The sequence below is a fragment of the Lepus europaeus genome, chromosome 6 (genome assembly GCF_033115175.1).
Source record: "Lepus europaeus isolate LE1 chromosome 6, mLepTim1.pri, whole genome shotgun sequence".
NCBI classification, from domain to species: domain Eukaryota; kingdom Metazoa; phylum Chordata; class Mammalia; order Lagomorpha; family Leporidae; genus Lepus; species Lepus europaeus.
The window spans coordinates 94,012,270-94,039,304 of NC_084832.1; the positions used below are offsets into that span (position 1 = coordinate 94,012,270).

General features: G+C 46.7%; 1 protein-coding gene across 17 annotated transcripts in view; it reads right to left on the bottom strand.

Annotated features, from left to right (window-relative positions):
- The window catches only part of CACNA1C (calcium voltage-gated channel subunit alpha1 C), a 631,672-nt gene that overhangs the window by 161,701 nt on the left and 442,936 nt on the right, over positions 1-27,035 (bottom strand). For 15 of the 17 annotated variants that reach the window (XM_062194598.1, XM_062194596.1, XM_062194601.1 and 12 more), the window contains exons 7-9: positions 22,467-22,663; positions 10,200-10,303; positions 2,777-2,949 (exon numbers count right to left, since the gene is read on the bottom strand). In XM_062194598.1, coding sequence (XP_062050582.1) covers positions 2,777-2,949; positions 10,200-10,303; positions 22,467-22,663 — 474 coding nt within the window. Of the gene's footprint in view, positions 1-2,776; positions 2,950-10,199; positions 10,304-10,608; positions 10,713-22,466; positions 22,664-27,035 lie in introns of all 17 variants that reach the window. The other 2 variants (XM_062194587.1, XM_062194600.1) reach the window with 2 other exon arrangements.

Sequence of the window (27,035 nt, forward strand, 5' to 3'; positions counted from 1 at the left end):
CTCCCCCCTGTATTTGTGTCAAAGGGCCAGTTATGAAGTTTTAAAGATAAGTTGGCAAGCCACAGACTTGACTTTTCTACAAGTCTATCAGGGCACAACTCCTTAGTTATTAAATCACATCAACTCTACTTTTAGTGGGACGTACGCGAAAGACAATTTTACTCTTTTCCTGGCTCCATTCCTGGGTTTCTCACATTCCGTTTCATTGCATGTATCTCTCTGACTCTCTACCCTTTGATTTTTTTAGATGGTCAACCCATTTCCCCATGTCCCTGCAACTGTTCAACCAGCATTTCCACTAATGAAGGAACCAAGTTCCCATTCCAGGCCTCTTAGGACAAGGCTGGCCAAGGACAAAAGTGGATCCACAAGGCTCCTCCAGCCATGAGGAAGCCACACAAGCAGGGAGGAGCAGAAGACTCCAGAGTCACATTTTGTCCCTAATTGGACTTATGATAGTCTTGGCAGAAACTGACTTTTGGCTGTGGTATGCAGTTCACTATACTCTTCTCAAAGCTTGGACAGAAATCTGGTTAGATGGGCCCTGTCAGTGTAATGGCCCCAGCAGCCAAGATGGTGCACCATGCTGGAAAGTCTCCTTGGAATTTACTCAGTGCATGGCAAGATGGAGAAACAGCACACTTCCCCCTTGGGAGCTCTTACTGTAGGCAGAGAGTAGAATAATGATGTGTCTCCCTGGATGGTGACTGGCTGCTAAGCAAGTGGTGGGTAGTGCACATTTGAAATAGCACATGCAAAAAAAATGCTCATTGCCATTAATCATGAGCCAGAGGCCCCATTCCGACTTAAGCTAGAGCAAGGAGCTGAGATACCAATTCCTACGTTTTAGAGATAAGCCTCTGTGCAGCTCACAGGCCAATTTATCTATTTACTATACCACTCAGTGCCACCAACTAATCAACTGATCTGCAGTTCCATCCACAGCACAATAGAAGCTGTCAGGCATTTTCCCAGAAAGACCCTCAATGGCATCATTTCTCATTGTTCTAATCCATCAAAGTCCCCATTTTCCAACTTGCAAAACTACTTAGCAGAGCATGAAGGCCTCCTTGGGTTATTAAATTATGTTGTTACCAGTCCTTTGCCATTCGTGTGCTTTAATTCTGTATTTCTACCTTGAGCGTAGTTATCAGAAAGGGAGTCACTGATAGATTTATTAAATCAATCACTGAAATGAGGGAGCAGAGATTATGCTCACTGTTACCATCTTTGGTTGTCTTCCCATCTTCCTCCATCTACCCCTTCTCTTGGTGTGTATCTTAGCCTGCATCTCTCTCTCTCTCTCTCTCTCTCTTTCCTAGGAAAGGCTTCTTGCTTCCTATCCTTACTTGCATGCCTACATATAGTGCACGCCCTAATCTGCCTGTTAACCTGTTTGGTTCCTTGACTTCTCTGGATGCTCAGTATTTAAGAACTTGTTCCTAAACTAGGCTGGACAGAAATGCTCCCATCCAAATATTAAAATGAATGGGAAGGTATTGCATATAGAAGACAGAGCAAAGGGTATGATTAAAGTCACAGAAATCAAGTTCAAATGACACAAAGTATAATCAGAGCTGGCCCAGTGGTTCTCAAATTAGCCACACATCAGAGTCACTTGGAGGAGTTATTAAAACAGACTCCTGGGGTATGCACTGTGGTACAACAGGTTAGGCTACTGCTTGGTACACCTGTGTCCCATATTGGGGTGCCTGATTGGAGTCTCATGTATTCCATACTTCTGATCCAGCTTTCTGTTAATGTGCCTGGAAGGCGGTAGATTATGGCCCAAGTACTTGGGTTCCTGCTACCCATGAGGGAGACCCTGATGGAGATCCTGGCTCTTGACTTTGGCCTGGTCCAGACCTGGCTGCTGTGGGTATTTGGAGAGTGATTCGGCATATAGAAAATCTATTTCTCCCTTTCTCTCTCTTTTCCTCTCTAACTCTGCCTTTAAAATAGATAAATAAATCTTAACATACACACACAAGCACGCACACACACACATTTACATTGCTGGGCCTCACTCTAGAGATCCTGAGTGAGGGGGTCTGCAGTGGGGCCAGGCCCAGGTGATGCTGATATTGCTGGTCCAGGGACCACAGTTTGAAAATCACTGGGCTAATCTGATACGAGCCTCAATTTCCATGATTCATCATGTTTAATACACTGGTGAGTCAATATCATCAGTCCCTCTCCTGTCTATTCCAGCAATAGCCTATCCAGCCACCAGCCTCATAAAACATCAGAAGAGGTTTGGCTCCTTCTCTGTCATCTTGATTATACTCCGCCAAACTCCTCTGGGCCTCCCATCCTCCCATTTTGTGTCTTCCCAGACCCTTACGTCTAACCTCCCAGAGAGAAACTTTCCACTCCCTTTCCTGGAAGAAACCTCAACACTGCCTAACAGGGTACTGCTAAGGGTGCTGGCGATTCTGCGCAGGTATAAAGTTGTCCACATAGCTGCCTGATAAGAATGTCTCCTTTCCAACAAACCTGGAACCTGGAGGAAGAGGAGGGTGTCTGATTCAAAAAAAAAAAAAAAATTCACTTCACAACCTCAAGTGTCTTTTAAGGTCAAAGATTCTAAAAGGAGTGACAAAAGCAATTATTTTCCATCTGCAACTAATTCCCATGAGTAGCAAATGATTGCAATGAGACAACTGTTGCTCCAGGAAGAGAAACTACAGGCTGCAAAGAAAGGTGGTGGCAAGAGTTTCCTGCTGTCCCCAGTCTTTCCCAAAACCCGGCCCAAAGACACAGGAGGGGTGCTCACTGTTTCGGGGTTTCTCCTCATCCATGCCTTCATCCTCATTCTCAGGGTCGATGTCTTCTGCCTGAGTGATCCAGTCCAGGTAGCCTTTGAGGTCCTCTTCCAGCTGCTGTTTCTCTCGCAACTTCTGGAAATCTCCCCGAGCTTTGGCCTTCTCCCTCTCTTTGGAAAACTCTCTGGTGAGACAGAGAGGAGCAGGCAAGGCGGGGGACCAGAGAAGGGGTCGGGCATAGGAGGAGAGATGGAGATAAGATGAAAGAAGAGTATTAATTGCTTTCCAGGGAGAAAGGCGCCACACGCCCTGACTTTCCACAGACAGCTTTCTCTGGCCAGCCCAGGTTTTGTTTCTATTCTCAGATAGATGGAGGAGTCACTGAGGGGGACATGGTTGACAAAGGCATGAGGTCCAAGGGCATGACTGAAGTCCATTTCCCTTTTTTCTAGGTCACAATCATAGGCTTTTGCCTTCTAATAAAAAATGTCCCCCCAAAGACTTCGAAAATTTTTTTTCCAAACAGTAACTAAAAAAACCCACAACAGTTAAGGACAAGCAGTGTGCCAAAGCCCGCTCCCTCGAACAGGGTCCACAGAGCCTAGGGTGTGTGTCACTTGCCGCCTCTGGCCTCAGTGATGTCCTGTTGGCAGCTTAAGATCAGCCATGGTGGGAACGCTTACAGCAGGGAAATGGGCAAATGCTATAAACTGGAGCTTGCTTCCTCTCAGAGACTGGTAACTATTTTGCAGGACCTCACTGATGTAGGAACCAGGAAAGCTCTCACAACCAGAGCGACTCAAGCTCAGCTTGCCCTCTTTGCATGCCTGGAGGGATCTCTGAACTAGAGGAGGCTCTTTACCACATGCAGATGAATGAGGATTCCCAGCACAAGAAAATGTCCTGGAGATGCCCTTTTGGTTAAAAAAAAAATCAGAATCTGAAAATACATAAAATCAAGATGACATCAAAGTTAAATGATGCATTCAGTTTAAAGTAGTAATGCATAGAAATTGGATCTGGTTTCAGATTTGCTAGAAGAGCCCACTGAATGATTTCTAAGAGAATAGTGATTTCCATTTTTTATGACTCTCATTTTCTCTCTGATTTCCAACTGCACTTTCTGAGCAAGAAGAGGGCTGGCAGCAAAAGTCAACAACCAACAAGGCTTGTTCTCTATCCAAAGCAAGGCTGTGCCTTTTCTTCTAAAGTAGGTGTATAGCAGTGCTTTTGTCTTTGGAATGGGGTGTGTGTGTGTGTGTGTGTATGTGCATGCACTGGGCATCCTGGTTTATTCCTGGAGCCCTGACTCCACCTTCTCTCACCAATAAAGGCCTGGAGCAGCACAAGAGGCTGAACCCACCTTGAAGGAATTTCTTGCAGAGCCAAACACCCGACAAATAGGGAGACAGAAGACTTGGCTCCTAAATCTGCCACCACGCAGCACGTCCCATCACCATCTAACTGTCTAGTGTTCGCATCCTGCTTGTGCCACTTGGGAGAGCAAAGTTTTCATGGTGAAATGGGGTTGGGGCTGGGGAGGGGTCTGGGGAACTCCGTAATTGGGGGAACATGGGGCTCTCAAGCTAATGAGTTCTTGTCAACTGCTGCCTTAATGATGCTCTGGTTTGGATTGAATTTTCTTCTTAAATTTGATTGAATCCAATTCTAATTGGATTGAACTTGCTATTTCTTGGGCTTCCTGCCAACCGGCGGGTACCTTCATTTCCTTCCCAGGGAGTTTTATGCCAGGGAAGTCTGGATTGACAGCTCACAATGAAGATGGGAGCCTTGCCCTGTTTTGCTCCCTCCCTGCTGGAAAGATGCCAGCTCCCCTCCCCCCAAACCTTTATGCCCTGTTCTTCCAAGCATCCCAGGGGCTTGGTCATGTTTTCTGGGGACAGCCAACTTCATAGAGCATCACTCATCCTGTGTGAGCCAACTGCAAAATCCATGTCTCAAGGCCCCTTTCCAGACTCTTTCTGCCTACACGCATTGGCAGTCTGGGTCCCTCACCTCTGGAGTGTGTCTGCGGCTTAAGCAGTGAATGGCTGAGGGCTCACCTGGACTCTTTGGGTGATTTTGCAGAGGGCTCAAGTTCTGGTTACAAAACTTCTACTCACTCTTCTTTTGTAGTTGGGGGGATAACTGGGATCCAATTGGAGTCAAGATGTTGGGCCCAGTCTTGTTTTACAGCACCTGCCCCATGGAATGAAAGCTACCATCTATGAGGAACTAACGGAAACATCCATGGGGAGAAAAGGAAAATGAGGGGTGCTGATGACTCTGACTGGCCTTCTGATGTTTCTGTCATAGTGGTAGGATATGTTTGGGGGAAGATTTAGGGGCACTGCCAGATTGGCACTGGCTCCCATAGAGGGTGGGCTGTAGGAGGGCTTGGGGCTGGAGGCAAAGGGAGCCAAGGTTCCCCTCCCCAGACCCCACGTGGTAAAGGATGTGCCGGGCAGCAATGTCTGGCTCTCTTTGTGTCCTTGCCTGGATGCCAGCCATGTGTGGCTCTAGGGACCGGGCCAATGAAGACATAAAGCCCCAGCCTGATGGGCTGTGCTGGGCCCAGGGGCCAGAACGGGCAAGACAATCAGTCACAGCTGTAGGATTTGTCAAAAGGCAGAGGTGCATCTCCCACCAACAGGGAAAAATGAGGGGTAGAGTGGAGGGCTGGGAGTTGGTGCACAGTAACATAAAGCACACCAAGGGAGAGGCTGTAGAAAATCCAATCCATATAGACCACACAGGTAACCAATACGGCTGATAGCCATTATCTGTGGCTTCCATGCTTATGAATTTACCTGCCTGCTGAAATTTATTTGGAAGCCCAAAATCAATCCTCATGACACTTTCACAGTCATTTGTGTATGTGCATAGAGTGGCCAGAGTCCCCTGCTCCCAGCTGAGCTCACACAAGGCAACACTCTACCTTTTTCAGTGTGACTATAAACTCTCTCATGCTATAAACAGGGGTGCTTTTTACAGTCTGTTTAGTGCCTTGCATTTCTGCATGTTTTGTGCTTCGTTTGTGAGTGATTCCCCTGTTTAAAGTGACCAGCACACATGGTGTTGAAGTGCCGTCTGGTGTTCCTAAGGGACAGAAGGTTGTGAAGGCCAAGACGTGCTCACAGGGAGAACACGTGTGCTAGATAAGCTTTCTCAGGCCCTAGGTGTGCCCATCGCCCATTGAGAAAAGGATGGGTCAAGTCCCCGTGGAACATATCCTCCTGGCCTTTTGCCGGTGGAAGCCACATAAATGTAGCCCTCTAAAAACCAAAACGAACCAGAGTCCAGAGGCTTCAACTTCATGACAGCTTCAAGTATACTTGCAAGAATTTCATTGTCACTGTTGTCATTTTAATTTGTTAAAGGCTGGAGATTGAGGTTTCTGGAGGGGAAATTAATTATAGTCTGATCATTATCTCTATTAATACCAGTCCTATAACTTGCACAGGGTGGATGTGAGTCCCGATAGACAAGGAATGTGGAAGCATTTTTGTAAAATTCCAAGAGATATACATTTTTAACACTAATTGCATCTGGCCTTATCAGAAAGGAGGTGTTCTGAATACATGAGGGCTCCACATTAAGGACGCCCAGCCCTCTGATGGCCAAACCCTCTTAATTTCTACTCTTGAACAGATGCTTTAAAGAGCATCATCTTCCTTACCTCCATGCACACACAAGGCAAAATTAATCATTTCTCAAGTGACTGAAGACATGATTTATGAGGATGTGCTGGGCTGTAAAATAATATTAACTCATGATGTCAAGTGTCACACTCCTGCCCCTAGTCCCAGAATTCTCCCAAGGCTGCAGAGCCATTGACTCGGTGACTGTGCTCTCTCCCAAGGGCCACTGAGATCTGCAGGCTGCCTCCCCAACCACCCATCCAAGGCCATGCTAGGTGGCGCCTTTGCAGCTTCCTCCTGGGCCTCTTCCAGGTCCCACTCACTGCATCCAGTGGACTGTCTATGTGTCACTTCTGCTGCCTGTCTGCCCCTTACCCTTCCTACCACAGCTCCTGCTCCCCAGTCCCCACATAATGAAGAACATGGGATTGCATGGTCAATGAGTCTGGGAAGGGTATACCATGCAGGGTAGGAAGACAGGCTGTGGATTCACGTTGCTCCAGTGGAACTCCATTGTTCATCTGCTAGAACCTTCTAACCTTCACTTTTCTTCCCTGGGGGATGGAGAGCTGGCTGACACCTCGCTCAGAATCATCCTGAGCAGTGCATGAGTCAGTCTCCCAGAAAGTATCCCCGAGCCTGACGCAGGCTGGTAGTGATGGACAAGGCTGTCATGGTGACAATGAAGTTCATGGGTCTCCAAGCCTTTTTTGAATGCTTCTGTTAGGTTGGCTTAATCAGAAGTATGACTCATGGGTAAACAGATGTTTACCACATTCTTATGATAGCCATGATGGTAGATGGCCTTACCTGTGGGAGATAGGTTCCAAGACCCACAGTGGACGCCTGAAACTGTGGACAGCACCAGACTCTACGAACACTAAGTTTTCCTATACATTCACATCTATGCCAAAGTGTAAATTATAAATTAGGCACAGTAGGATATTAACAACAATGATCAATAGTATAGTAAAAGTTGTGTGTGCGTGGTCTCTCTCTTTTGGCTGCAGTGGGGTGGGGAGCAAGGATTTGCTGAACAGACGTATGATTCATGTCCCTGGCAGGACTCAGTGAGACAGTGTGAGATTTCATCATGGTACTCAGAAGGGCAATTTAAAACTTATGAATTGTTTATTTCTGGAATTTTCCATCAATATTTTTGGACCATGGTTGACCAGTGAAACTACAGGAAGTGAAACCACGGATGGGCAGGCTGCTGTACATTGTCCTGGCTGACTTGACGCTGTTGCCACTATATGGTTGGCCAAGTCTATGTCCAGCTTTTGTCCCATTTACAGCGGTAGCCCTCAGCAAAGGAGAGAGGCCTCTTCACCAGGAAGGGGAGCTGCTTGCCCACAGATGCCTCGTGCTTCGCAGAAGCCCTGGAAACCTTGGCAGATGTTCCATCAGCGATCCTGGGACTGCAGGATGCAGACTGCAGCTTCTGGATGGGTCAGGGAGCAGGTGCTGGGAAGGTCTCCAGGAAAGGCCAATGTCTCGACTGAAAGACCCATGGGTTCTGAGGTCAAACAGCCTTCATGCTCCTCTAATGAGTCAACTAAGGTTTCTGAGTATTATTATGTGCCAGGTTTAGGGCAAAGGGTTCTTATGTACCCTACCTCATTTGAACTTAGGCTAAGACACGGCTTTCAAAATGCCTTTTTCTCTAACACTTGGCAGCCACTGTCACTGCCTTCTTGGCTTTGAACAGGAAGATAACTTCTCCGGCTGTGAGGAGAAACTGCTTAAGGAAGCCCTCCTGGGCCAGTGCTCATTCTCCACTTGCGATTCTGGGGAAAGAGGACGTTACTTGCTCAGATTTGCTTCCTTAATTCTAGGGCAGGAAAGTGGAATGCCAGGTTTTTTAACATCTCAAGTGCTGGCTTGTGTTACATGGACACTCATTCACTGTACAGCTAAGGGGTGCTGACGGGAAGATGAGAGCCAGGCTGGACCACAGCTCCGGTCCTGGCTGTGCTATTTACTAACATAGTGATGGTGCACATGCCACCAAATATCTCCAGGCTTGTGTTCTCCTTCTTTAAAAGGAAGGCCACAGTAGCTCTGATATCTGATGATGCTAGTCAATAATCCCCGTTGTGAAAGGCATCCAATGGAGAGGAATCATTGCAGTGCCAGCATCACTATTGAGCACTTACTACATACCTACCAGTCACTGTGCGGGACAGTTGACATAAACCACTTCATTGCTTATTCACAACCACTCAAGAGTTGATGTTATTATCTTCATTTTTTCAGATGAGGAAACTAAAGTTTAAGAGGGGGAAGGGGCCCAGCATAAGCATCCAGCAAACGCAGAACTGGGATAAACAAATTCCTGTTTCCAATGGGGGAGATGAGGTTGACTTTTTCCAAACCTGTCTTGCAGGTTTATATAAAAATGCAGGGCATTTTCTTGTGTTGGGACACAAAAATGAAACTCCCTCTACCCTCCAGGCAAGTGATCAGGAGCTGACGTAGTCCTGCTTATTGCTTCTTATCCCTGGTGGAAGGTTCTAGGCTCTGGGGGGGCTCACCTTGGCAAAAGAAGTGACATCCTCAAGGTCTCTACAGACCATCCACTGTGGGAGGGGGTGAGGAAGGAGCAGTTTCTTCTCCAACCTCCATGCCCCCATTCCCAAGAGTGGACCCAACATCCTGCAAGATGTTAGGCCACTGCAGGAGGCAGGAGTCAACCTTCCCAGTTTATGTGTTGAATGAAAATGAAGAGAAATCTTTCTCCTTATGCCCAAACTGCTCCCAGCACAGACATTCCCAGACACCCAGGAACGACTACTCACAGTAGCTGACCTGTCTCAAGCAGAGCAGAAATCGTTGACCACCCCTCCCCCGCCCCCAGCATAGCAAAGGCAGCAGAGGGTCACCTGTGAGCAGGTTGCCAGGAGCATTTAGGTGTCAGGCCTTGGCGTGGCTGGTATGGCCTTGTGACAAATACGGGCAATACCCATGAGTCTCCACAGTGAAAAGGTGGCTGTCCTCTGGGAGCTCAATGCTGCAACTGGAAGCTACTTCTACTACTCCTAGTGTCATAGGAGCAAGGTCTGGCATTAAACACACTTTACACTTGCAGCCAATTAGAGAAATTCAAGGGGAGTGTATTCCATCCCCTCTGCTCTCAGGATTTAAACAGTAAAGTCCCCTTTCTGTTGAGAAAAGGAAACACCTGAGATGGATAGTTCAGCCTGAAGAGAATTAGATCTTCCCGTCTGTATCTGCTTATTTATCTTTTTAAACTAAACTCTTCTTACTCTGGTCTGTTCAACTCTGAATAAAAGTGATCTGAAATCCTTGCTAGGAGCCTGCCACATGCTGTTACTGGTTCAAGAGTCAGGCGAGTGCTTAACTGCAAGGGTGCTCTATGGAAAGCACACAGTCTGCGGTTATTACTGAAAACTCCTGCTGCCAAACCCTCCCCACTCAAGGGCCGCACCGCAGGACTCCCGGGGCCGTGGTCACTACAGTACAAGAGAAGCAGCTTGCCTACTTGAACAGCCACTTGGGGCTGGGAGCGGGTGGCAAGCATCAGCAGGAGGCAGTGGGACAAGGCAGCTCTCGGCGAAGCCACTGTGCTCCTCTCCATTGTCAGCCCCAACTGTTCTTGTATATTTGACCCCTTACGCAGCCAGGCCAAGGACATGCACTTCAAGGCTCCCCAGGTGACCCCTTATCCCAGGTTCATCATCCCAGAAGAACAGAATAGAGCCAGGAATAGCAGAAAGAATAAATAAAAATAAATGGAAAAATCGAGACCTTTTTCCTTGGTCCTGCTTACCCGCTAAGAACACCGAGAACCAAGTTAAGTACAAAAAATGACCCTATGATGATTAGTGTAACAAAATAGATCCAGGGCCAGTCCCTTCCTACGGCATCATTGACCTGGAAGAATGGAATGATAGTTAGTGAGGCACACACAGCAACCGAGCACGGCCAAGCGCCAGCCCCTGGCTCCCCAGACGCTGACCCGAGCAGCGCCGGGACCCGCGGATCCTCTAGGTGCAAATCAGAGGCCAAATAGGCTGCCCAGTCAATGGGTCAGAACTCGTGCTTGCACGGAGACTTTTTGTCCTGGTTTTCCTGGGCCTGTTAGGGTCCCATCCCTGAGGATCCTGGCCATGGACACGGTGGAACCTGGGACCTTGCTCGGCTGCATTGTAAGGGGGGCATAGAAATGGTCAGCTTACCCGCTCAACACACCGAGAACCAGATTTAGAACGAAAAAGGATCCAAAGATGACCAGACTGACAAAATACACCCAGGGTAGCTCATAGCCCATAGCGTCCTGCATCTGGAAAGGTAAAGGAAAGGCAGGAAAGAGAGAGAGCAGAGTTGAGTCACAGCAGAGAGGCAGGCAGAGCGGGGTGTGAACGCATCTGGAGCAGACAAATGGGGCCAAACTTGACTTTTGTTCTCGCGGATCTGATCCACCGTGACTTTTATCATCACCTACGAGCTACTCCTACGTGACCCTGGCCTGAACTGCAGAGTGCCTTTGGAGGCTCTGCCTCCTGAGGACTCTTGTCTGGTTCTCTCTATTGGTTCATTTCCTGGAAAAGCAAATGTCTCCACCGTTTTCTACTCAGTTGTGGGTCACCTCGAAAATAAGTTCTTTCAGCATGGGATGGTTTCGACTCTGCTGCACCCTGAGGCACGCTGACCTTGATGTCTAAAGCGTGTCAGCTCTTGCAGACTAAGCTGGAAAATGGAAACCTTAGAGGATTTGGGGAGAAGAAAGCTATCTTCCTAAAGGTCCTGTCACCTGGACACTGGTTGGGCCCAGAATGTAGAGGTTAAACCTCAAGGATTCAAGGTACTGCAGGTGACAGGACAGGAAAAGCAGTCGGGTTGGCTTATATCCTCAGAGAGGAGGTCCCGCGCTTGGACCCACAGCCTAGGTGTCGACGATGGGGACCTGCAACTAGCAGAAGGGTGGAGACGCTCAAGGCAGTGGTGCCTCTACAGCTGTGGAGAGCTCACTGCACGCAGCTCTTCCCGACTCCATGTTCACTTAGTGTTGGCAGCTTGACACTGGCCAGCGTTGGTGGGGGAAGCATCTACACCATACAAGTGTTCAAGCAATACACTCAGGGGCTCCCCACCCCTACCTGCACCCCCCAAGCCCTTTCCCTAAGAAGCAGCTGTAGACATTTACCAGACCAACGCTGCCTAGCAGGTGGCCATGAAGAAAAGTCATAGAGCAAGCAAGTACTGTTTTTTTTTTTTAGGCCTAGCTCCCTAAAAATGAACCCCAACTTTGTCCCTGTGAAATTAGATTATGGAAATCCAAATCCCTAAGAGGCATGAGTTCCCTAAATGATTTGTGTCATTGGTTCTCCAAGTGTGATCCCATGGGTCAATAGCAGTGGAATCCCTTGGGAGAAGGATTAGCAAGACAGACAGCTGCACTCTGTCCCCAAGATCTCACTGTGGCTCACAAAGCTGCCTATCAGTCATTCCACAGCTCGACGGTAGGCTGAAATGTGATAGCCACTGCCACGAATTCTGCCTCTTGAGTCTCAGGTGAATATGATTTGCTGGAATAATAATGCCCTCAGCCTCCATTCATCTTAGGCTCGTATGCCTGAGTGGGATGGACGCATCTCATGTTCTTTGTGTGCTGTGCATAAAAATGCCTGAGAAGTGCTGATAGCCTACCTAGTCTGAAGCATCACATCCCAACGTCCTTGACCAACCCACTAATACTTAGCAGGTATTGCCATGCTTTGACTAGAGAAACCCATCCAACATAGTGCAAATACTGTGCCAAAACTGGACTGAACGAAGTTAGTGGGGAAGAGTTCCTAACAGATGAGGGGACTTCAAAACGTGCATGAAAAAAATGAAATTGAAAGATAGGTTTATTTTAGGGCAAATTCATTTGAAATCCAGGGCAACTTTTTTTTTTTGAATATGCATTTTCTACAGATGTTTTCTAGTGTCCTTTCTTATATGTCCACTGTAACAACGTCACAACTACGTTCAGGTTAAGGTGAGCTTATCGAACATTTCCATTCCAAACACACCCTGCTCTGCTTTTTCTCTAGGACTTGTCACTTTGCAAAGTTCACTTATTTATTGTATGTATTATTTCTTGTTTGTCTTCTGTGTTAGAATGTAGCTCCAAGAGGATAAGCAGTTTGGGTCTATTTTGTTTCCTGGCGAATCCCATGTGCCAAGAAGAGCACCTTGCATGTGAGTGGTACTCAGTACCTGTTTGTTGAGTGAATGAATGCGCTTAAGATATGTGAGCAATAGGCACCCCTTGCTGGTAGGGGATACAGGTGCATAGAAGGCAACTACACAAAGGGTGGTAAATGCAACTGCAGGAGTAAGTATTCACAGTTACAGAAGCCCAAAGAAGGGCCGGTGTTACAGCATAGTGGGTAAAGCTGCCGCCTGCAGTGCCGCCATCCCATATGGGCACCGGTTCGAGACCCAGCTGCTCCACTTCTTATCCAGCTCTCAGCTATGGCTTGGGAAAGCAGTTGAAGATGGCCTGAGTCCTTGGGCTCCTGCACCCATGTGGGAGACCTGGAAGAAGCTTCTGGCCTCAGGCTTTGGCCTGGCCCAGCTCTGGCTGTTGCAGTCAATTGGGAAGTGAACCAGCGGATGGAAGACCTCTCTCTCTCTCTGCCACTCCTTCTCTCTCTGTGTAACTCTGACTTTCATATAAATAAATAAATCTTTAAAAAAAATCCCAAAGGAAAGAGGGGCTGTGTGAGGTGGAAATCAACAAGGGCCAGACCTGGAAGGACGGGGGAGTCACAGAAGGCAGGTGTGAAGGCACAAGCAGGAAGCTGAGTCCACGTGATCCTGAGATGGGAATAGGGGTTTCCTGGGAAACTGGCAGTTGTTAAAAATAGAGCCTACAGCTGTAAAGTCTTCCTGGTTACGGGGCGGGGGATTTTCCCAGTGACTGAACTACTAAAATATCCAGCCAAACAGCAGCTGTCGGGAGAAGGGCAGAAGGTCTTTGTGTGCCAGACTCTGTCCCCATTCAGGGAGCGGGGAGCCTTCCTTTAGTCAGACCAGTAGAGGGCAGTTCCTTAGAAGGCTTCATCCCCAGGAGAAGACAAACAAAACTTACAATACAAGATGTGGAAGGAATGATGACAGGAGACCAGAGGGAGCCATCATGAGTCAGAGGCCAGAGGCCGCAATGGCAGTGTACCAGCAGGGAATGTGTATCTCGCAGTGCTCAGATAACTGGGAGATGAGCCTTCGGTTATATATGACAACAAGGATATCACAGTCCGCATGTGTCCAGTCAGCATGTCCTGAGTGCCGACCACGTAGAAGGTGTGTGTTCTGTGTTGGATTCTCTGTTACAGCACAAGCAACAGGATGACAAGCAGCCCCGAGACTGGAGTGCCAGGCATCTGCCTGGGCAGAGCTGCTATGGAACCCACGGCCATGCAAAGCTTCAGTCTTCTTGTAGCTTTTCCTCTCGGGTTAAGTCCTGATTGTAACAGTCAGAAACAATCCCTTCCATTTCCTCCAAATTGGGGCTTCCTTATCTTTGGGTGAGAAGAGGGAGGTCTGGAGAGGCTGAAGAGAACTATGATCCCTCACTAGAAAAAATGCATATAATTGATCATTCTGCACACAATTTCACAAGGTAATAACTCCCGAAGCCAAAGCCCAGGCCTGGTGTTCCTGACCTGCTCTCATGACCACCCTGCTTGTTCTGTGCTTTCTCCACGTGTGTGGGTGGGAGACCCACGGTGGAGAGCAGACTCCTCTTGCTTGTCCCTGGACTGCAGACCCACCTTCCACAGGACAGGTGGGAGGAGCCAGTGTGCTCTCAGAGCTGCCTCTGGAGCCTGGGCAGATGGTGAGTGGGAGGGGGTGGCTGGTGCACAGCCAACCTCCCTGAAATGAGATCTCCCTCAGGTTCCTCACATGTCCTAAATTTCAGGAACACTGCCACTCTCAAACAACACCCCCCACCCCAGGCCACACCGGTGCACCAATGAATCTCGGAAATTCTCTGAGGCCTTTGGGCCTCACACATCATTAGGGATCTCAGATGGATGTGTTATAGTGCTCAAGATCATCCTCCATAGATAGCCAGGGCCATGTTGGGGGAACGCACAGCCTCTGTTTCTCCACACTGTCCTGCATTTTTGCTTGGGCCTGCTCTTTCGCTACGGGTTTGTTCTCTTCAAGTTTCTAGGAGGGGAATGGGAGGCCAGCATGCAGTGCAGTGGGTAAAGCCACCACTTGAGATGCTGGCATCCCATACTGGAGTGCTGGTTTGAGACCCAGCTGCTTTGTTCCTGATTCAGCTTCTTGCTAAAGAGTCTTCCTTCTAATCACAGTGGAAGATGGCCCAAGTACTTGGGATCCTGCCATCTATGTGGGAGACCCAGATCAAGTTCCTGGCTTCTGTCTTTGGCCTGGCCCAGACTTGGCTATTGTGGACGTTTGTGGACTGAACCAGTGGCTAGATGACCTACCTACCTCTCTCTGTGTCTCTCCTTCTCTTTCACTATGCCTTTCAAATAAGTAAATATTTGAAAAGAGTGAGGGGATGATAGGTGAGGAGAGGGAGGTAGAAGGACGGATGACAGATTAGAGCTCCCAGAGGTCCTAAGAACTTCATTAACTCCCTGGTGATCAATTATGGAAGCTTCCAGATGGTGATTCTCTGGGTGCCTGGCTCTGTTTTGAAAAGAAAGGTCCCCTTTGCTTTCTCTATTGCTTCCTCCTCTTTATTCTGGGCCACCTACTTTTGGGGGCAGACTGGGTAGAGAACATGCAATGCTGGGTGACTCTGAAGTAGGGCAATGCCTGGAGTGATGAGATTGATGTCTCAAATCATCTGGAATGGAGCTATTATGAAGGGAAAGAATAAATAAAGTCATATTTTTAAAAAGTGACCCAGATTGCTGACACCTCTATTTGGGGATGAAAAGGGGATAGATCTCAAACCATTAAACCAGACATTTCTTAGGTCTATAACAAAGGGAGCTTCGTGACTACTTTGGTTTGAATACGATTTGTCTCCCAAAGTCACACAGGACTTCAAACTCCAGATCATAATTTAATGGTGGTAAGAGGGTAGAAACTGAATCTAATTATGGTCTTTAGGAGGCGAGGCCTAATAGAAGTTCTTAGGTCATAGGTTATGCCCTCAGAAAGCAATCCTTGTGTGAGGGTTGTTATAAAACCCTGAATCTGGGCCAAGTCTCTCTCTCTCCTCCCTGGCTCACCATGTGATTCTCCCTCTGCGTGTGCTCTGCCATTGACATCCAGCACTCTCATCAGAGGCCAAACCAGTGGGCCCAACCAGTCCTGGACTTGAAACCCCAAAATTGTGAGCTAAATAAAACTTGTCTCCTTATAAGTTAGCTCTCTCTGTCACTTCATAGTGGTAATGAGAATGCTGATCAGTACGGTGACTTTCCTAATAAAGGCACATAGAGAAGTGCTTTGATGCCCACCATCTTCAGCCACAAGGGCCTCTGAAGAGCTAACAGGATGAGCCCTTTGCTGAAGCACACAGCCTTCCTGTTCCCAGATGCTGCAGACAGGGCTAGAGTACCACTGGCTAAAAAATACCTAAGGCCCCTCTGAAGCCAGGATTAAGCTTCTCAAGGGGAACCCCGGTCTTGAAACTTCAGGTTCTCCATTTTTTTCCCCAAAAGAAAAACAGAAGGAACAACAGTCCTTGTCCCTATCCCCTCAAGGTCACTGTGGATCCTGGCTGATTTCTATGAGTTCTCAAGTCGTATATACCTTTTCCCACAAGATTCTTGATAAAAAGACTAAACAGCTATAGTGACAGGAGACAAACCATTAGCCATCAAAAACAGGATGTGTAAACCGATAAAAGTGACAGTCCCTTACGGGGACCATCATTAAATGACAGGCTTTGCTTATGCCCTGAGTGCCAGTCAGCCCAGGGCAATGGCTTGATACACCTTTGTCACTTTGCTTGCTAGGACATAAGTGCCTATCTGATGGGTCACTGAGTTTCAGAGTGACAACAGATTTCATCTGACTCCTTTCCACCTAGCACCTGCTTATCATATGGTGAAAATCCATGCATGCCTCAGAGCAATAGGAAGACCCTGGCTTATGTAGGGGAAGAAAACATTAGGCTCCTAACACTATGGCAAGCCTACACAGCCAACTCCTCCATGTATTAGGAAAAAAATCCCTGAAATCAGACGACATCACACAGTGACACCATGTGGGAGGTTAGGAACTATAGACAGAGTGGTCCCCAATGTGTGTAGGGGACAGCTCACAGCCAGAGGGGCTGCCAACAGGATGTGGGGTTGCATACAATGCCTGTGACTTACTTGGGGACCTTTCAGATACCAAGGGTAATTTGGAGTGGCTGAGCAATTTCTTGGGTCTATTGAGAGAACATGATATCTGGATTATGTAGTAACCTCCACAGCGACAGAGCTTGCTCACTAGGTATAGGAACCTTCTTTCCTGCTCATCATCTAGCCTCAAAGCTGGCCAAATCCCACAGCCTCCAGAGAATTCTGTGTCTCTTCCCAGCCACCTCCACTCTCACGGAGCACACTGTCCTGCAGTGCTCAGCCCCACTCAGTCCTGGAAACCCGGTCATACTCAATGAATGCTTTCAAAATTGAATTACTGAATAATAAGGACTCCTCTAATGTCAATGAAATGAGTAAAATAAAACCCAACAACTGAACACTTAATGGCTTTGACACTTCGTTGAAGTGTTTATAAAGCACCTGTTTATTGTGTACAAAGCAGAGTCTCCGTTTTAAGTAGTATGTGCACTAGGTAGGGTAATACACTGAGGCAGACTAGAAGCTAAGAACTGCCTGGTCCCCCACGTGACCTGACTTTGTGTCTGCTCTGAGACCTGGTGAAGAGTGAGGCTGCTGTTTCTGAGCCATGTGAGGCCTGTTCTCTCCACTCCTCACTTTGACTACGAGGGCTTCAGAAGAATACAGCGCCACCACTTCTGCTTTTCTGTGTCGTCAGAGACTCATTTTCTATATTTTGTAGTGAAAGCAGATGGCATTTTGAAGACAAGATGGAGTGGGGAAATAATAGGGTAAAACATCCAAATTCAACCTACTTGGATACAAAAGATGTTCATTCTAAATCAGAAATATACCAGCAGCATCAAGACCAGAGTTTAGTGACTGGCACTGTGGCGTAGTAGGTAAAGCCATCCCCTGCAGTACCAGCATTGCATATGGGCACAGGTTCGAGTCCTGGCTGCTCCACTTCCGGTAGAGCTCTCTGCTATGGCTTGGGAAATCAGTAGAAGATGACCCAAGACCTTGGGCCCCTGCACCTGTGTGGGAAACCTGGAATAAGCTGCTGGCTCCTGGCTTCGGATTGGCACAGCTCTGGCCGTTGCAGCCATCTGGGGAGTGAACCAGCAGGTGGAAGACCTCTCTCTCTCTCTCTCTGCCTTTCAAATAAATAAATAAATCTTTAAAAATAAAAGACCAGAGTTTAGTGGCTGTCCTGTGTATGTGAATGTCTTTAGTGGGAATGCCTTCACTAAGAACTAACTTGTTCCCAATGTCTCCTGTTTGTTGGCCAAAATTATACCCAGACACAAAGGAAGACATGATTTTTGATTCAAAAGAAATTCTTCCCATTACTTGATTTCTCATTAAGAATTCTTTCTAGCCTTTTGTAATTTCAATTTTTAATTTAAAAAAATCATAAAAGAAGTGATGGTGGAGAAACCCATTAGGGAGGCAATGGGTGGGGTCAGGAAGAGCATGACTCTGATAGGGTAGTAGGGCTAGAGTCCAGGAAAACAGACCAGAAGTGCTCTACTTCACGTACAGTGTGCAACATGCCCAGGGACCCTAATCAGATGGGCACTGGGTGAGCAGACAGCAACAGAATTCTCTCTTAACGAAGAGTTACTCAGCATCTAGATTCCCCAAGGAGCTATTAACATGTGTTTCAGCATGACGCCTACTCTGCACCACAGCTACTTCCCTGTGCCACAAACCTCACATGCCAACTTCTCTGGTGTTCCAAGCCCCAGGTCAGTGGCCATGGAGTTATGCTTCCCATAAGCATAGGCCTTTTCCAGTGATGGGCACAAAGTCAGCACTGAACATATATTTACTTGACTGATGTTTATGCTACTTAACTGTGATCTGGATGCAAAGTAGAAGGGAGAATGCTCAGAGTTTCAAAGTGACCCTAGTCCTCAGGTCTTGCAGAAAAACTTTATTCAGTAGCTTTGTATGTCATTAGGGAGGCACATTAAAATATATGGGACAGACAGTCTTGAATTATGTGCAGAAGGCTAGTGATGTTTGGTTAAAAAAAAAAAAAAAACACCTAGGGGCCTGCATTGTGGCACAGTGGATTAAGCCACCATCGAGACACCAGCATCCTATGTTTGAGTCCTGGCTCAAGTCTTGGCTACTCTGCTTCAGATTCAACTTCCTACCAATGCACTCTAGAAGGTAGCAGAAGATGGCCCAAGTACTTAGGCCCCTGGCACCCGTATTGGAGATCAGAATGGAGTTTCTGGCTCCTGGCTTCAGCTTGGCCCAGCCCTGGCTGTTGTGGCCATCTGGGAAAAGAACCAGTGAATGGAAGCCTGCCACCACCCCACTCCCCACCTCCCTCTGTCTTTCCTCCTCTCCCTGTCACTCTGCTTTTCAAATAAAAAGGCTTTTTTTAAAAATCCCATCTGAAAGAGGAAATGGAAACAACTGAAATTGTTACACAAAATTGGATTCTCCTTTCTGGAGTTTCACTACCCCTAAGGGCCAGTGCTCTTGATCTAATCACATTTTCCCTATTATACTTTTAGAGACTTGGAAATCTAGAGTAAATGCAGAGGCTTTGACTTAACAAGTCATTTCCCAAGAAAATCCCTCCTAAATTTGAATTTTGGTTTAGTTTCCAAATCATGGGTATCACTGGTCCTTTCCTTGTCATTTGCAAACTCCAGGAACAAGACAAGAAGTGTTCTAAGCAAATTGTTCAGTTTGCTCCAGTCAATGCATGGCCCATCGTTTTCATAGCTAGGGCAAAGTTCAAGCACTACTTGACTAAGTTTAATTTTATTTTTAGCCTACTAAGTCTCCCAAATCCTCACAATGAAATGCAGTGATAGATGTCACAGAGAAAGAGAAATGGACTCAATATCATGACAGTAGAAGGCAGGTGCACACCATTCACTACAGTGACTTCCTTGGTCCCTCCTATTCCAGCCACGTGCAGTGATGGAATCAAATTCTTGAATGTTTCGATGACCTACTCTTTCCTCAGAAACTTTTACCCGTCTTTATGGAGGTTTAGCATGAACCCAGCTATTCATTGCTATACTTGAAAATCATGGTTGCTCTTTCCCAAGTCTTCTAGATTTGCCTCTGGGCTCAAAGGGAAATGCGCATTTCCCCAGTCTCTGCAGGAACTACATAGGTTCAAATCCAGTGGCATCACAGCAGCACCACGCAAATTCAATATTGCATTTCTAGGGGTTTCAAACTCGAGCCTGAATCTGAGAATCACTGTGAGAGCTTTTTCAAAACACAGATCCTGGGCCCTAACTTAGGAACTTCTAATTCAATGGCCTGAAGAGAGGTCAGGGTGTTTTTCTATTTTAGAAAGCTCCACAGTTGATGCAAAAACACATTGAGATGTGAGAGTGTAGGTTAGAGATACAGGCCTTTAAGCAAGGAGGATGAATGCCGAAAGGAAAGGAAGGATGAGAGAGAGGGAAGAAAGGGCCAGGAGAAGATCAAACAATTAGACAAATGGTCTGAAAGCAGGCGCATTGGGCTGGGAGGGACTTCTACCATGAATAACCAAGTAGGGGGCTCTGTTTCAGTTTTAGGAATATGTAAGTGTGCATGTTCACACACACACACACACACATACACACACACACACTGTGAAATTCTGGAAAGGTGCTGGGAAAATCAGAGAGAGAGACATGACCCCCAAGCCTCTCCTGTTCCTTCACCTCTGACCCTTTTCCCATGTGCAGTCTGAGCTCTATCACACACACCCCAGGGGAGAAAGAACAACACAGCTGCCGAAAATTGGTAGTTGCTATAGTGTGCTTCCTCCCATTCCCTACTCTGGCTGTCATTATGACAGTGTTTCTTTGGGTCACATCTGGCTGGTGGGGTATCAACGACTTGTCGGGGGAAAGGGAGGGAGCAATAAAGGAGGATCACAAAAATACATCAGGGCCATCAGCAAAGTAAATTATACCTATTCCCCCAACCCAACACCCATCCACCCAGTGCTACCCTGCCCACAATCTGATGCTGTGGAAGTGCAGTCCCATACAATCACACATTCTCTGGCCCATCGGCACACATTGCCCATCTGCAGAAGGATGGCTCTGTCCTTGGCTGGCCATACTTATCCTAGGCAGAAAGACCAGCTAGGGCCACGTGGGAATCTGATCTGCTTTGCTAAATAAAATAAATGTGCTCAAGTATAATGAGTTCAACTCCCTCTCTATGTCTTGCAGATTATTCAAAATCAAGTCCTGATGGAGCATACATCTGAGAAATGTTCTCCAATATTTCATTTTAGTTTGAGGCACAGCTGAATTGACCTTTGTTTCCTGAAAGCATCACAATGCATTGACATTGCCATGGGATAGGCTCCAGTCGCACCATGATTATTCAGTTTAGAATTTCATTGCTTCCCTAGACTGAGCTTTGTAGGCTAAATTAGATCTTATTTACGACTGGCTCCTAAGTGCCCAGTGGTACCTCTGGCATGCAAGGACACTCAACCTAGGTTTGTTGAGTTCAAGTCATCACTGACAGAGAGAAACAAATTTCATAGCAGTACCGGGTTTTGGCATGCCAACCCTTAGGTAAAAACTGGAAAGATGGGTTTTTGAATCAATAGGACATGGTGCTTATTGAAAAATGTAGAAAATATCATAGTATGCATCACATCTTCTACACTGTTACAAAACTCTTCCTTCCGACTCAGGAAGAAGTCAACACCTCTCTTGGCATTGTCTCCCATCTCTTTGGCAGCTCTGCTCCATGGGAGAGCATTCCCTTCCCTCTCACTCTTCCCTGCTTTCACTTGTAGACACTACTCCCTAAGCAAGCTCTTGGATTGTTTGTATGATGGCCAAATAAATTTGACTATTTGCAAAACTCTGGGAGAGATGGTATTTTCAAGATTGGCAACAAGCTTCATTCACCCGAATTCTGGAGAGCAACACTGGGTTCTGGCAAGTCATTTCTCATGCTGAAGTAGGAGATACTACAAAGAATATATTTTCTGGAGGTTTTACAAATAATGGACTTGCCTCTGCCAGACTGGAGACAGTTCAAATATGAAGTGTGTGTTTGCCTATGGGATAGACTGTATACAGATCTGGCACTTCAGTGGCTCAAAGGCTGGCAAAGTAGTGCTGGCTGATGTATAATAAAAAGGCATCTTTAAAGTAAAAAGGAGATAGACTATTGGCTGGTTGGCATGCAGGAAGTGGTATTTCTAAACACACATCACATAACCAGCTCAGTGTTTTGTCAACAGTATAAATGATGACAATACAGTTGTCTGATGGACCATTCAAATTAAGGGAAGATTAATATGAGAAATAAAAATATAGCAGCATGCCATAATGTTACACAATTCAATACAATGGTTTCTCTTTAGATGACCAGGCCTGGTTTCCCCTTTTATCCCTAAGGATTCATAATTCTTCCCTCTGGCTCTCTTGTGGGGAAGGAGGAATAATGGGAAGAAGAGCTACACAGAACCCTGTGCCAGGTTTGGCCAACTCATTCACTGAGCACTAACCACATGCCAGTGTTCCGCACTATGGTTGGCCCAAATGAAAGATGACATTTCTTTAAGGGCTGGTGGTCAGGGACAGAGGACACATTAGGGTAAAAGTGTCATGCTTTGTTTCTTGGGCAAAACCTGGAAGAAATGAAAGACACTCATCAACCATTGCATCATGATGTGTAAATGACCCCAAAGTCATGGGGAAAGGGGAAAGGGAGGTGTCGGGGGAAGGCCTGCAGCCTGTGCACTCCTTGCCCTCTGCTGGCCATCTCAAGCTACATACCCAGTACAGCACGTCGGTCCAGCCCTCCATGGTGATACACTGGAACACCGTCAACATGGCGAAAGCAAAATTGTCAAAGTTGGTGATGCCGTGCTTGGGTCCATCCCACCCGGGCTTGCACACGGTGCCGTTCTGGCACTGCCGCCCGTGGCCCGTCTCCAGAGCACAAGGGGAAGGATCATCTTCTGCTGGGACATCTCCAATGGCCAGGGGTAAAGAGGAGGAGGAAGCAGAAGGGATGGGGAGATGGGCAGAGAAAGAAGAAAAGGAGTTAGAGAGAAACGTGATAGGAGAAGGTGGATGAGATGGGTAAGGTGGCCCCAGCAACCATAATGCAGAACAAGTTTTAATTAGTTCTTCCATTTAGGAATTAAAAGCACAAGAAACTAGGTATTCAGTTTAGGCTGCAACAGATTTTGAAGGGCAGCATTTTCAACAAATTGTTGTAAAATTGTATTTTGACTTCAGTCATTGATTTCAAAGATAGTAAGACTAATGCCCATTCTATTATAACATGTCAGCATCTTGGTCAAATGGCCATTCGAAAAATAATAATGATGCAACCATTTCAAACAAAAACTGTCCTGGAAAATGATGAGACGTCCACAGTTTCTTTTCTTTCTGGAGGGAAAGTCATAGATACTTCTTTTGGGATACCAGGGTACTCCAGGGTGAGGGCTGGACTTGTACTGACTTGGAGACTCCTTCACATGGTTAGTCAACCGGTGCCATCCAATAACGCTTCTGACTCCATATGAGTCTGGTTCCATCACAGGCCATAGGATGCAGTACCACAAGTCACTTCGTAGTAGAGCCTTTCACAGATGAAGGATTAACACACGAGCTTCGACTGTAGGAGAGAAACCTCAGCCACAGCAGCCTTTATGACAATCCAGGCATGCACATACTCCTGGCTGGATTTCATGTGCGTCATGCAGAGCCGTGCAGGGCTGCCCTGTGCTTTCCAGTGTTAATGCCTTTCAGGAAAAGAAAAAGATAATCCTTCCCTGACCTCTGATTAAGACAGAGTGGCAGCAGAGGAAAGGGAAACGATTACCAAGCTGCGGACAAGGCTCTTTCAGCAAACAACAGAACATCTTGTCTGCAGCTAATGACAGTGCCTGGGCTGATTCCACCTGTGGGGAATGGAGACGAGCAAACTGGCAAGCCGAGGTGCTGTGGAGATGGCTGGAAAATGTAGACGAATTAACTGCTCTAAGAACTTTCACTATGGTAAAACACCGAGACAATCTTGGCTCCAACTGTAGCAGGCATGGAGTTCACAGCAGTTTGCAAAATTAAGAACATTGTCCTGAACTTGTAGAAAGTGATGCCAATGGCAACCAGAAGAGGCCTCAGTTCTGACAAGCAGGGACAGATTTGCCTGTCGGTCTTCATTTGGAGACAGCAGCTCACCAGGATCTTTCCTTGCTTCAGATGTAACAGAACAATCACAAGTAAGTACACTTGCCTGTTGGACACAGGCTCTGTCCTAGAGACTATTGGCCAGTTGGCTATTCCTCAGACTGTGGTTTAAATTTGAGACTGCTCACTGTCAAGAGGAGGACAGGAAGAGAAATATTAATCCTTAATTGAGATAATTCTAGAAGAACAGAGTGAATTCTGTGGCTGAAAGTATATGTGGCAGCGGTGGTGGCTTCTTCCTCCTCCTCTTCTTCCCCCTCCTCTCTCTGATAGTTTTATTGAAATATGATTCGCATGCCTTAGACTTCATCAATGTGAATGTACACTTAATTATTTTTAGTAAATTTATAGTTGTTCATCCATCACCATAATCCATTTAAAAACACTTCCATTGTCCTCTAAAACCCCGAGTACTTGTCTGCAGTCAGTTCTTGCTCCTATCCCCAGCTCCTAGCAACCTGATCTGCATTCTCTAGTCATAGCTTTGCCTTTTCTAGACATGGCACACAAATGGGATCATACACTACCTGGCTATTTGGGTCCACCTTCTCTCACTTCACATAATGTTATTGAGGTCGTCAGTGTTGCTGCATCTACCAGCGGATTCTGCTCCTTGCATTGTCCAGCAGTGGAGTCACAGCATGTGTATCCATTTGCTGGTGGACAGGAGTTGGGATTGTTTCCAGGACTGAGCTATTATGACTGATGCTGCTTCCTGGTGCTTGGCCTGCCATGTAATCTTGTGTGTGAGTCTTTCCCCAGCCTGGAGCTTAGGGCTGTGTGTGAGTCTTCCGTTGGATGAGCAAGATGAAAGTCCTGCATTGCTGGTCCCTGATGTGTTTGAGAGAATGCCAGCGTCCACACCATTTTCTTATTTCAGGGTCCAGTTCCCAATAGGGCTCCATTACTATAGCTGCGTCAAGCAGCCTTCTCCTCACAATTTTTAATGACTTTGAAACTGTGAAATCTTTAGACATTTGGAAGTTATGATATAAAAAGAGATGAAAAAGTGAATCTCAAACCTAAATAGTACATTAAAAAGTGGACAATAAATACCTTAAAAAAATGAGAGTTGAGACACTGTAAAACCAAGAACCAGATAGATCAGAAATTCTGTTGGGTTCTCACTCATTCTGGAAACAGCTTTCTAGAGTGATGTCTCCAGTCAATGTGATGAAAGTGCTCGAGTGATATGAGAAGGGACAAAAAGAGGGTGAAAATAACCAATAACGTGTATTTCTTTTTCTCACGTTTTGTGCTTGAGTGGAATAAAGATGCTGCTCCCCTCACTGTGACTATTGATCTGACTTCACCCCCTCAACAGCAGAACCAAGGAGAAGGGGAAGGCTGCCAGGCAGAGGGCAAGTGTCCTCACGGAAGGAAAACCGATCTGTGGATTTCACAAACATCGGTTACAGAGAAAGTGGCACTAGAGGGACGCGATCTTATTAATAAATGAGAAAGGACTGCGATTCAGAAAGATTATCTACAGGCTCAAGTGTGGCTCTGCTATTTTAAATCTGTCTTGAACAACAATAAAAAAGATTGGAGAACAATTAAGAAGCAGTGATGAGCCAGTAAAAATAGGTATCTATAAAAAGCACTAATGGAACACTGGGAAAATGTGCACACACACTAACCAGCAGGTTCCAGCAACATGTACTCCGGAGTGAGGGGAAATTAGCTTCAAGACAAAAATGTGCTGGCGTTCTTTCGCGGAGTCACGAAGTGCCGGGGAGGAAGGTGGGAATGTGAGGTGGGAGAAGGAAGCAAAACAACGTTGGCTCTACATTTTGAAGCAGAAATGAAGAGGGCAACACTGTGGAAAATGCAACTAAAGTTTTCAGTGAAATAACAGAAGTAAATACTAGAAGAGATTTTCTAAATGCAATTAATACAAACAAGAGCATGAAATCCCAGGGGAGCTCCAGGTAGGGGTTCCAAGGAGAAATCACCAAAGACAAAATCATTTACTTTTTTAAGTTCCAACTTTAAGGAGGGTGATTTCATTTCCAGGTTTTACCAACCAATTTTTTGTCCAACTCATGGGTGATAACTGTGCTTGGGAGAGCTATTCAGAGTGACCGGGCTCAGAGCACCATCAGACAGATGGGACAAGCAGAAACAAAAGTACCGGCATATGGTGATGTATTTGTTGAGGAACCAAGAATGTGCCTCACAGATGCCCCAAGGACTAGAGAAAAGTCGCCTCTTCTGAGGCCACCTTCCCTGGGGACTGCTCACTGGAAGGGCAGCCTGCAGAACAATGGTGCCTCTGGCTGGCCCTACAGCTATTGCACATATTGTACATATTGTACAGGCACCATGGCTTCAAATCCACTGGATTCTGAAATCTATGGTGCTTGGCATTCACAGTCTCTGAAATATTATGCAAGTGTGTAAAGGAGAATTTGGTGTAAATTCCATTAGAAGATTATATAATAAGGACCCACAGAGTCCTTTCCTATGATCTACATTTTTTGAAAATATGCTCACTCAATCCAAAGCAGGAAATCTAACAAACTAACCAAACAAACACCACCCACCCAGTACAAAGGTTACACAAAGCTCTCCAAGATACATGGGATTAGTTTCCGAAACTGCAGGGTTTTGGTCTTCTACTCCACGGCTCACTGAATATGCCCAGAGCCATTGTGTGTTTTTCCTTGCTCATCAGGGCTGGTCAGTGCATGAGTGGATGAGGCCCTGATGTGAACAATGGCATGCTCCGTTGGGAGTAATGGACTGCGTCTCTAGGTCACCTTCAGATGGCAGGTCCAAAGACGAGGAGGTGAGTGAGCTTCTCATTGCACAGTATCGGGAAGCACATTCCGCAGCTGGGTCCTGGGCTCCTTTCCCAGCAGGGAGCCTGGCTCCACGCACAAGAGTGAAGTCACCTTCCTGGTGGAACCTGGCATGACTCCTCTCTTGGGAACACTTCTCTTGCTGTCCTCTGACACCCTGGCTCTCCTGGCTGGTGGTAATTCCATGATAGGAGCCTATTTATCTTCTGAACTTGCAGGGTAAAGGCAAAGCGACAACTCCAATCGGTGAGGCCAAGCCTGGTCTTTATCCTAAGAGTGGAGGAGGCCAGGAATGGTTTCGGTGCTTGGGGAGGCGTGTGCACCAGACCCACTCATTGCA